Raw genomic sequence first — 11,102 nt, 5'->3', positions numbered from 1 at the left:
TGAGGGGCCAATGTGGGACCGAACTTCCTATAGTACACATTAGAGAAGCCATCAAGGCCAGGTGAGCTTCCTGATTTCAAAAGCTTAAGCGTTTTCAAAGTTTCATCCACTGTAAGTGGCATTTCTAAGATCTCTCCATGCCTGTATTTCAATTTAGGGAGTGCTAATTCATCAAAGAAAGAAGCCCAACCTTTAGTTTCAGCCCCCTCTTTTTTGCCATATAGCTTGTTATGGAAATCATAGAAGGCCGAGATGACTTTTTCAGGGTTCTGAGACAGTTGTCCATTTTTATGTTTTATCTTTAGAAGACCAACATTTTTGAGACTGGGATTTAATTTATTGACCAACAGTTTACCTGGTTTGTCACTCCACCTGTAAAATGTGTGTTTTGCCCACCGCATAGACTTTTCAGCTCTAGTTGTGAGAAAAAAATTCAGGGTCGGTGTAGGCTTGTTCAAGTTGTCCCTAAGCATAGTAGAGGGATTTTCCTTATGCTTTTTTTGGATCTCATGAAACTCATGAAAATTTTTGTTCAATTTGTTGAGAGCGAGCTTTCTTTAGTCTAGAACCTATTTTAATAATTTCCCTTCTTATAGTAACCTTATGGGCTTCCCAGTTGTTACTAGGTGATGTATCTTGCGATTTATTTATATTTCATCTCTAATTATCGGTTCGTTTAGCAAACTATCATTAAGTCTCCACTTACATGCAGATCTCTTCCCTCTAAAACCTTCCAACTGTAACATAATTAGATCATGAGCTGAGCAAGGCATAGAAATGATGCGTGCTTTAGATGTCATGGTACAAGCCCAATACGGGGGACTCTCATATGCATACCAGCTACTTTTGATGGAATCTGCTCCTCCATTCTCACCTTTTGTTACGAAGTGGCAGTGATCATAATATTACACTCTCCCAGAACATCAGGATAAACTCTTGTACTTTGGTCATAAAGCTGCACTTAGTAATGCATAAGAGAACTGAATTATAAGTTACGTACCCATTGGTACAGCGTCCCGGCGGTTCGAGCTAAAATCTATCTGCATGTGAATGTTTGGTGTAAGAGATGCAAGGCAGAGGTGGGTAGTTCATTCCATATATCTTGGGAATGCCTTCATTTGGCTTCCTTTTGGTCACAGGTGGCAGATATTATAATGGAATTACCCAAATGTGAACATCCCTAGTAGGCCTGAATTGGCATTATTACAACTGTCCACATTCTCTAAGGAAAAGTACCACAAATCACTGCATCTCCTAAATGCAGCAAAAGCATGTATCTCTGTGCTGTGGAAGCAATCCTCCCCTCCCACAATATATCAGTGGTTCAGAAAGATTAATGAGATCGTGAATATGGGGGATCTAATCGCATCAGATGGGAGATCAGACAAGTTTAATAAGACGTGGTTTTATTGGATAAAATATACCACTACCCAAGCATATCTCTCGGTCATGCGTGAGGCTGAAAGGGCAAATGACATGATAGCTCACAAGTTGGTGGTTGATAGTCCTTTTTGGGTCCCGACTTATTTGGTCCATTTGGGTCCTGACTTATTTGGTCCATATTAAGTATGTGATAATGCCATTTCCCCATCCTCTTCAATGTTCCTCAGTGACCAGTTGTCACATTGTTGGTTTCATGGTCTTCTGTAAATATGTTATTTCTACATTTTGTGTCTATACAAAATCTTGGATTGTTTACTGCATGTTTGACTGGCTGTTAAAAAAAAAAAAAAAAAAAAAAAAAAAAAGTTTCCTCCCTTTTGTAGCAAATTGTTCTGGATCTTTATGAGGGTGGCCGTTACTGAGATATATGAAGACCTCCTTTTCCTCCACCAAGTTGTCTGGCAATCATGCTTACCCAATGGCTTCCAAAGTTTAGGGCATAGGCCTTTAACAAGTATCTAAAGGATTGAGTTTCAAAAGTAGACTGCAAAGCAATTAGTACTGGGGGGGAAAAAGACCCTGGCAGCCTTCATATTTTTACCTAGTACAAATTATATATACACCCCTATTACAAGGTTCACAAAATAGGATGTCTACCAAGCTATTTATTTAATACATTTATTTCATACCACAAATAAAAACACAATGCCAAACGTGTAAATTGACAAAGTAATAACATTCCAGGCTATTCACCATTACAATTACAAGGCAGACGAATTCGCGTTCATGGACAAACTACTGCGGAGGTTGTATCTTGTAGTCTGAAATAAGGAAAAGGAGCATTTTGTAGTAACTAGCACCACAAACTAGAATTCCACAGATCAATTTACTATGCATATTGATTCATCCATTGTTGCCTCTTGGAAAAAAAACAAACAAAAAAACAAAAAAAAAAAAAAACACATACTGGTACCTGCAAAAAAAGGTTTGTCAGAACTCTTGTGCATACTTTTCTTCAACAAGAACTCACATCAGGAAGTCTTAACTTGTCCTGGGTTATAGATCTTAAATTTAGCACAACAGCCAGAAAATCAAATGTTGCAGTTAAATCCAAGCATTAGCAACCCGTGTTTTTTCATGAAAGATTTCCCTTCCAGTGTATTCTAGTGCAAAATCTCTAAGAGTTACTAACTACAGGGAAGCCCCATTACTAGTTTGTTTTAATCTTAAGATTCTTTACTATGCAAAATCTATGATACTGTAGAAAGTATTCTATATTTCTATGCATACCCTTTGTTCAAAAGGGCTCTTCAAGAGCTGGTGACTTACATTTTCTATAATACTGAGACATCAATGCTCACTTTTGCACTGACTATTTTGCATTGTTTTAGAAACAGGATTGCACACAAGCATTTGCTGACATTCAGACTGGTACTGGTTAAGGTGCCATCAACAATAAGCCATCCAGCACATCCATGCAAACACAGTGTGCCACACTTGTGTTTCTGCAAGGAAACAGTTATACTAACCCACACACCGGTGGGAGCAAGCCCTTTGACTTGGAAGTGACAAGCATGGTGCAGCAAGTGTCCTGGGACAACTGATACGCAGGCCTGTTCCAGGAAAGCAATTTAAACCTAATAAAGCCACTGGATTACGATGACAGCCATGAATTCTAACATCTTTAGTAGATCAACAGTAGGAAGAAGGCATTCCTCTATCGAGCCTTTTTTTTGTTCAGACTGCCATGTCTAAGGGTGCTGCTAATGAAGATTGGGAAACTGACTGTTTATTGGGCGCCTGATCCTACCACACAGTAGGTCTTTGAAGGTATAAAACATCACAATGATTTTCTACTACAACCTTTGCATGCAAAATTATTTTACTAGAAGATCCTCTGTGTGTGATCCCTTTAACAGGATTTTTCTGACCAAAGAAGTCCTGACTTTTTTCTGAACACCTCTTCTTCATTTATATATGAAACTCCTCATGAATTTAGTAGTGGCCTTTGTGTCCGGTATAAATCCACACTTACTACTGGATGGACAACTTGAACATTGTGGACTGCTGGTTCTACGGCTCTGACCCTTTTCCGTCCTCCACTTTGAGATCGAGCTCTTCTCTTTGGCGTGCTGCTGATCAACTGATTTTCTGTACAGATAAAGTCAGAGCTATGCATTATAAAGCAGTTGTGAGAGGAAGACACTTTGTATTGTGCTTTTGTAGGTGCAAATCAAGACCACCTTCAGCCTTTAAAGAGCAGGATGTTGAAGTTGTGTGAACAGTATAGAAGACTTGTGTGTGGTAGCTTGTGGGGAGAGGAAAAGATTGTGTGTAGAATTGAGGTGTCAGCTCACCAAGCTGTACATCGCCCTTCACTGGGGGCACATTTATAATTGCAATCTCTGAAATCCCAGAATCCCCAAACAGAGATCCATTCATGAAGGTATTGTCAGAAAAAGACCCTGGTTGGTTAAGCAGCTTCTCTGCAGAGGACACAAAATGCACAACAAAAGTTACATCTATAAAACATACCAAAATACACACATTTAGAATAAACCAGGAATCTCTTAACAAGCTAAAAAGTAAAGGGCATACTGTTGCAGTCTCTGACTAACATAGGCCCTTCCATCCTAAACCTTAGAAATTTTATTTAAAGAATCCTTCAATGATTTCTTTCTTTCTCCTGTCCAAGCATTGGCCATTTGATTATTAGAACTGATTGAGAGGAAAAACATACTTGCCCCCTGTATGATATTCTGTAGCTCAGCTTTTGTTTCCTTCATCTCCTGAAGCACCTCCATTGTCTGTTGCTGCACATCACGATAAGTCACAGAGAAAAAGATCAGGATCAGCAGACCAAGTGAAATGGAGATTTTTCGAGCTATTCCAACCCAGAAGGCGATATTTTCCTAAGGACAAACCCAAAAGGAGCACATGACTAGGAATTCCCAAGTTCTTCTATGAGGTCCTCGTTTAAATTTGACCATTTAAAAAAACAAAATCTGACATACATGTACACACTCTGCAAGTGATGGACTTCCTATATTGTTATGCCTGTAATACCATTTATAAAACTGTCAGCTAGTAAGTTTCTTTCTAATCATGTAACTCCCTTAAAATTCAACACCCCCCTCCTGTACCCATTTTTTTTTGCTATACATACAATCTACTTGCGATCCACAGGGTCAGCACTAGGTGGTCCTTACTCATGGAAAGAGCAACTCTTAGATCAAATGCTGAGCAATTAACCAAGGTGCCATTGCTGAGCTCAATGGAAAGGCCAGTTCTCTGGGAGTAAAGCTCATCTCCTGGTTTCACTCAAACACCTGAAACAAGCATGCAGCTTATGGTTATTTAAGCTGTGCTGCAATTAGCCAAATAAACTTGTTCTGATCCTCTCCTTGTAACACCTTCTGAATCACTGGCCCAGAATACCAACCAGGTAAACTGTATTTTTTTTGGACCCAGCAATAGTAGCTTATATATTTCAGTATAGGTTCCCTTTAAGAAATTATGCAGGAGCACCATACTATGAAGCAGTACTGTTAGCCACAAGGGGGAATGTCCAAGACAGACTGGGCTCGAAAAGTGGGTTGAAAAACCCTGGACATCATTTAGCCTGGAAGAGGAAACATTAAGTGGAATGGAAATGAAGATGGAAATTAGTCTAGCAAGACATTAGGTACAGCTCCAGAGAAGTGTCAAGTATTGCAAAAAAAATCTGATTTCTTTTTTTTTAACCATGATGTACAAAAATGGGGTTTGGTTTTAGGCAAACCTATGTGAAGAACACTTTCTGCATCTAGAAACTCAAAGCATTGAAGCCATTAAATATGTAAAATAAACCAGCTAGGGTTTTAAGAGTGGGTAATAAATAGCCAATACTAGATTTCCCCCATGAAAGATGTACAATTCAGACGGATTAATCAGTTAAGACTTGCGCTTCAATGCTCAATTTCCCCATCAATAGAATAGATCATTTTAGAAAAAAAATTGTATACCGTCTGATCATAACTAGGCTGGGTGTTGCCCATGATATAGGAGCAGATCAACCTCTCCAGGTAGACATTAGCAGCAACCAAGATAAACAGGGCCAATCTGTGGAAAAACATTAAAAAAAAAATGCAAATATCAATCTTCTATGTAATCCATTTACCTAGAGACATCATCTCACCCATGTTAAGTGACAGGGTCTTTGAAAAGGGTGTCCCCTGACCACCCTATATCCTCATCATACTAGTGCTTCTTTACAGCTCCTGACTCTTCCATAGTCTACTTTTCAATTGGCTGTGTTGGCAACCTGGTGGAGTGGCCAAGAAATTTCCCTGACCCTGCAACAAAGCTCAGGCTTTTGAATCAATTGAAAGGCTGGGGCACCATCACAAAGAAGGAGGTCAAGTTAACCTGTGCCCATAAGAGCTAGGGGTTCCTTCTGGCTGCAAGGGAACACTAGTTATGGTAAGAATGTGGAGGTGGGGGATACCTTTTGCAGAGACCTTGTCACTTTGCCCTGCACTGGCAAGCTGACAAAGACAGTCTTAGGAAAAACTCCAGGTCAATCTTTTTTTTTTTTTTTTTTTTTTTTTTTTAATTATGGATACAGTAAAAAAGTTAGTTTAATCTGGATTTTATTCTCTCTGTATCTACATTTGGGGAGATCTAAACTCACTGTTCATCCTGCTAAACATGGCCACCAGGAAAGAAAGCGAGTCCAAAATATGGTGGTCACCAGAAAAATGGAGTTGTCGTTGTGGTCAAAGGTAGGATTCTTAGAGAGATTTTACATCTACTTCTTGTCGAGTTTCTGTGAGCAGATAGGGAAGTGAAAATAATTGATGGGTCTATAGAAACCAATAACAATCCAACAAGGTTTCCCAGGCCCATTAAGGTTTACACTTTAACAAAAACAAATACTTGAGAAAATGGTGGCTACCTTTTCCGATCTCACATTCTTAGGCTGCCATGGCGATTTAATAAATTCAGTTCTGAGGCAGTAACCTAAAACAAGTGCACAGGTATTGGATACTTTATGAACTAGTAAAATGGGGTATTTACTAATAACTGGTCAAAGAAACATAAATGCTGCCATTACTGGGCTTTTCCTGGAAATGTTAGTTGCCCAATAGTCATGCTGACTCTGCCTTGAAAAATGACTAGTATTTTATGCAGGATTAATTTTGACACTAGAAAGTCACTAGATCCCTCAAATTATTTTTAAGTCTTAGTCTAAACATTTTAAAAGACCAGAGTGCATATAGCGACCCATCTGGTCCACTGATATTTACCTTGTCAGTACTAGTGGGGTTTCCTTTTAAAAAACATTTTGTGCAGGGCCATGTATTTTTTTAATGGTGGGCATGAAACTGTCCTTGGTGTTCAATCTAGTGAAAGTTGTTGGGATTTATAGCAAACCTATATCATACATCTTAGCTTTGAAAGTAGGACATTTGTAGTTAAAGGTTTTTAGTTAGCACTTAAACTAATGTAATCTCCTGTTACTATTATAAAGAAAGTACAGCCATAGATGTGGACATACCTGGCATTGGCAGTTCTTTTAGTGGAAGTCAGCAGAAAGGCAGCAGCACAGCCCATGAGGTTATACAGGAAGGAGTACAGTGTGTTGGATTCCCCTACAACAAACTGATGCAGGTAGGTGATTCGGTTAAAGATTTCAGAGTAAAGCAGACGCTGCTCATTAGCAGACTGCTGCATTTCCTCAAAAGCTTGCTTCATCCCTGAGAGACAAAAAAGATTTTGCTGAGAAAGTCCCAAAAGCATTGCATTAAAAAAGTGCAGTCAGGGACAAGCACACCCCTAAAAATATAGGTGGGTAGTAAAGTTAAAGTGTCCACTTTTAGTATAACTAAACAGTTACGTATAACTCACAGGATGACTTTAAAACATATGTTGGGTTAAGAATAATCTTTTCCCTGCACAAATTAAGGGTTACAAAATAGCAAATTTCCCCATTTATAGAACCAGAATAATTAAGACTTGGATTTTTGCACAAGCTGTCCTATAGGAGTATGTTATTACATGTGTATTTGCTTAGGTGTGCAATCTTGCTAAAACAGGTAGAGAAAGAAGCAAAATTTTGGCTGAATATGGAATGTATGTTGGCCACTAGATGATTAAAAGAAGGGAATTGAGGAAGTATGGTTGGTCTGGAGGCAGAAAGCAACTAAATTAATTCAGTATGAATTTTTATTTTCTCTATCTAGTAGAGCAATGATTTCTATCCATTCAGTTATGGGTAATGTCATGGTGTAGCTTTTTGCAACACCCATTCCTCCGACAAAGGGTTGGCGTTTGTGGTAAAAATACTGCAAGCTTTTCACCTTGTGAACTTTGCTTATTCATTCAAGGGTCAAACAGAGATACACCTTACATTAGTTTAAGACAAATTTCTCCCTTTCAGACTTAGGACCATCCTTGTGTTTTTATGAGGTTTTTGCAAGTTCCAGTCCTCCATTTTTTGATTTGTGGCACTGGTTACAGGTAGTCCAATGATCAGCATCCTACAATTCCTTACAGCTCTGCTGATCAGTACTATTGATGGAGTTCTATGGTTATCAGAACTGTTCTCCACTAGCAGAGGCTTCCAGTGGAGAATGCAAAATCTGGTGACCATCCAAAGATTGGTGGTCTCTAGTGTATTTGCAAACAACATACCCATGTAAACCTCCCAAAGCGCATACCTAGCCTGTTCACTTGCCCCATCTCTACTATTTTGCATGCAAGTTTTTTTTTTTGACTCACCAGTGGTGGACTCGTGAAGCGTTTGTTTCAGAAGGTGTCCAGTACGTAAAATTTCCTCCTGAGACTGCAGAGTTGCATTTTGTGCCTGCATCATTTCTTCAGCCATAATATTTGTAGCTTCTAGCTGGCGGGCTACACTATCGGAATTCACAGTCAGCCTGCAGGTAGAGAAAGAACCCCATCTATGCCATCACTGAGACTGAAACGCAATTTCACAACTCTTGTAATTTAAATACCATTTTACAATACCTTTTGTATGTTTCGGGAAGCGTTTTACCTGTAGTAGGGTTAAAAAAAAAAAAAAAACCCCCCCCCCCCCCCATTACCTTTTGTAGCATAGATGCCTTGCAGTTTGCAAAAAAATTACTATACACCTTAATATAAATTGCAAGTGTGTTTAATCTGGGCATATCACTACAGTCTTTCCAGGAGTGACTTTACATTTTTCCTTGGAATAAACCTTTTTGCTCACCTTTCCTTTGAAATCAGTCTCAAGGTAACTTTTTTAGGTCCCCATTAGTTCCCAAACCTTCCTCTTGGCTGCCAATAGATAGGCGAGGATGGGGGAAACAGATCAGTTTATGATCAGGAAGCTTTAGAGTTGGTAAACTACCTAAAAGAGGACCAGGTTTTGTTGATTCCTGGGCATTCCGAAAGCCAACTTTTGAAGTTAGGTGAGCCCATAGGTTTCCAAGAAGCACAGAGATAAATAGGTTGCCTTCCCTTCAAAACACACAAATTACCAAGCCCTAACATACCAGAACGCGTTTCTGGGTCACATACCTCAAAATTATGTCCTGAGCCCTCTCCTGCCACAGCTCGTTCTGTAGATAGTAACAAATACTGTGCGCGTGAGTAAAGAACTCTGTGTAAGTGTTAAATGCCACCGAATCCATTCCATGCGTACACTGACGGACAGCACTGTATTCTGAGCAGGCTGGGTAGTCTCTTCCAGACCTAGAAGAGTATTATAGATTCCTGGTATTAGCCAACACATAGGGAAAGAACAAATATTTAAATTGGAATAGGATTTATATATGTAATCTAGCTTTTAAGAGCAGGAAAATAAGACTTTAAATTTTACTAGTTCAAGGTTGTGATGTTACATCCAGTACAAACTATTTATTTTCCATAACAATTAAAATGGTTAAAAAAAAACAAACAAAAAAAAAAAACAAATTTATTGACTTATGCACTTTACTACAATTTACCTTTCCAGATCAGGCAGACGTTATTTCCAGATGAATATGAAGCTAAAGTCTTTTACTGGGTTTGATGTAGTGGTCTTTCTACAACAGAATTATTAGCCCCCCCCCCCCTTACCTGTTTACTATTTTAATTCACAAAAGTCACATTCCCATACAGCTTTCTAGGGGCTGGAGTGTATTAAAGTCCCCACCCCCCATCGTGACTAAAAATTAAAAAAACTGTGGGCCATTTTTTTGAAGATTTTGCAAACGTGTATGTGAGGCACACACCCACTATTTTTTTTTTTTTTTTTTTACCAAACAATAAGGACTGCTTCATAAATTTTAATCTTTAAATGGATAGAGAACTGGCTTAAAGATCACATCCAGAGAGTAGCGATTGATGATTCATAATCTGAATGGTCTAAGGTTATTAGTGGTGTACCCCAGGGTTCAGTGTTGGGACCTTTACTGTTTAACACTGTATGAATCTAAGATATAGAGTTTGGGATTAAAACCATTTCTGTGTTTGCAGATGACACCAATCTATGTAATGGAACCAAGTCCATACAGGATGTCTATAATCTACAAGCAGACCTGGATGTACTGTTTGATTGGGCAGCCAAGTGGCAAATGATTATATATATATATATATATATATATATATATATATATATATATATATATATATATTTATCTGGGATATGTTTATTTTCATAGTTGTTGAATTTGATGGATTTATGTCTTTTTTCATCCTACTGTTGAATGTAACTATTATGCTTAGCTTGGGTCCAAATATACAACTGTGGCCTTTAATTAGATCTTTGTAAAAGGCATTTCTTGGGTATAAATGAGAATATAGGCATCCTTGTATGGCTAATCCAAGCATTTGGAATTTTCATCTATACACTAGACCTATTGTACTTTGGGTCTAGAGAAAATGGCAACAATGAACACATACATACCCCCCCCCCCCCCCAATTCAGTACTTTTACATCTCGGGAAGTCATACAGTGTATAAAATTAACAGACTAGTCCAACATGTCTTCTGGGTATAAAATTGTACACATAACATGTTCCAGGAAAGCCCTTAATTCCAAGCTTTCCTTCACATTAGAGGGCTAATTATCAAAAATTAGCGATCAAATACAATAATGCCATTTTCCTAATAGCCACAGGTAGAAATAGATCGACTTTTATACATGTTTGCACCTTTCAAGATGACAGTGAGTGAAAGCCAGGGCTATGCGACTCTGCTCCTCCTCATTTAGCTGCTTGCAGCCCACATCCACCCTCTGTAGGGCTTTACGCCAGCAGTCTCCGTAGTTAGGGTGCTGTGCAAAGTTGTGAAGGGTCAGCAGTTGGCTCTTTCCTTTTTCCATGATACTGGCATCTGGATCGCTTCTGATACTCCACAGAAGAGATGCCCATACTAGAAGGATGCTTATGCTGCTTGTACCAGCCATTGTCTCTCCCTAAAAACTCTAAAGTCACCTACAGGGGAAAAACAAGGCAAGCAAAAGATCAAACCCGAGGCATATTAGTACACCAATATGGAAGGCAATCTGATATTTTATTGCAGACAGCAACATTGATTTTGACAGTCAATATAATATAAAAAAATTAAGGAAAAATTTTGTTAGTATCTACAAAAACTACTTACAAAACCAGTCCAAGCTCTATTACCCCATACAGTAAAGGTTTGTGGTGGGGTATAGTTAGATGTCAAAAAGACCCCTACCAAAAATAATGCTCTTTTATTTTCTGAAA

The 11,102-nt window shown here is 38.6% G+C and overlaps 1 protein-coding gene across 1 annotated transcript; it reads right to left on the bottom strand.

Moving 5' to 3' along the window:
• Window positions 1-2,034: 2,034 nt before the first annotated feature.
• Window positions 2,035-10,819, bottom strand: LOC140344117 (uncharacterized). The gene is made up of 9 exons (XM_072431058.1): window positions 10,545-10,819; window positions 8,929-9,102; window positions 8,146-8,303; window positions 6,923-7,121; window positions 5,388-5,484; window positions 4,124-4,295; window positions 3,741-3,869; window positions 3,419-3,534; window positions 2,035-2,204 (listed from the first exon to the last, which is right to left on the bottom strand). Exons 1-9 carry the CDS (start codon window positions 10,796-10,798, stop codon window positions 2,145-2,147), a joined length of 1,359 nt encoding a protein of 452 aa, XP_072287159.1. The 5' UTR covers window positions 10,799-10,819; the 3' UTR covers window positions 2,035-2,144.
• Between the last annotated feature and the right edge of the window lie 283 nt (window positions 10,820-11,102).

Source organism: Pyxicephalus adspersus, chromosome Z (assembly GCF_032062135.1).
Source record: "Pyxicephalus adspersus chromosome Z, UCB_Pads_2.0, whole genome shotgun sequence".
Classification (NCBI taxonomy): domain Eukaryota; kingdom Metazoa; phylum Chordata; class Amphibia; order Anura; family Pyxicephalidae; genus Pyxicephalus; species Pyxicephalus adspersus.
Note: the sequence above shows the minus strand (reverse complement) of the source record. Positions and strands in the feature narration are given on the sequence as shown.

Coding starts and splice junctions, on each gene's coding strand:
- LOC140344117 (XM_072431058.1), bottom strand. CDS start 10,798: ATGGCTGGTACAAGCAGCATAAGCATCCTTCTAGTATGGGCATCTCTT. Junction 8,304..8,928: donor GCTCAGGACATAATTTTGAG/GTATGTGACCCA, acceptor CTCTACCTGCAG/GCTGACTGTGAATTCCGATA. Junction 5,485..6,922: donor AAAAGAACTGCCAATGCCAG/GTATGTCCACAT, acceptor GTTTTTCCACAG/ATTGGCCCTGTTTATCTTGG.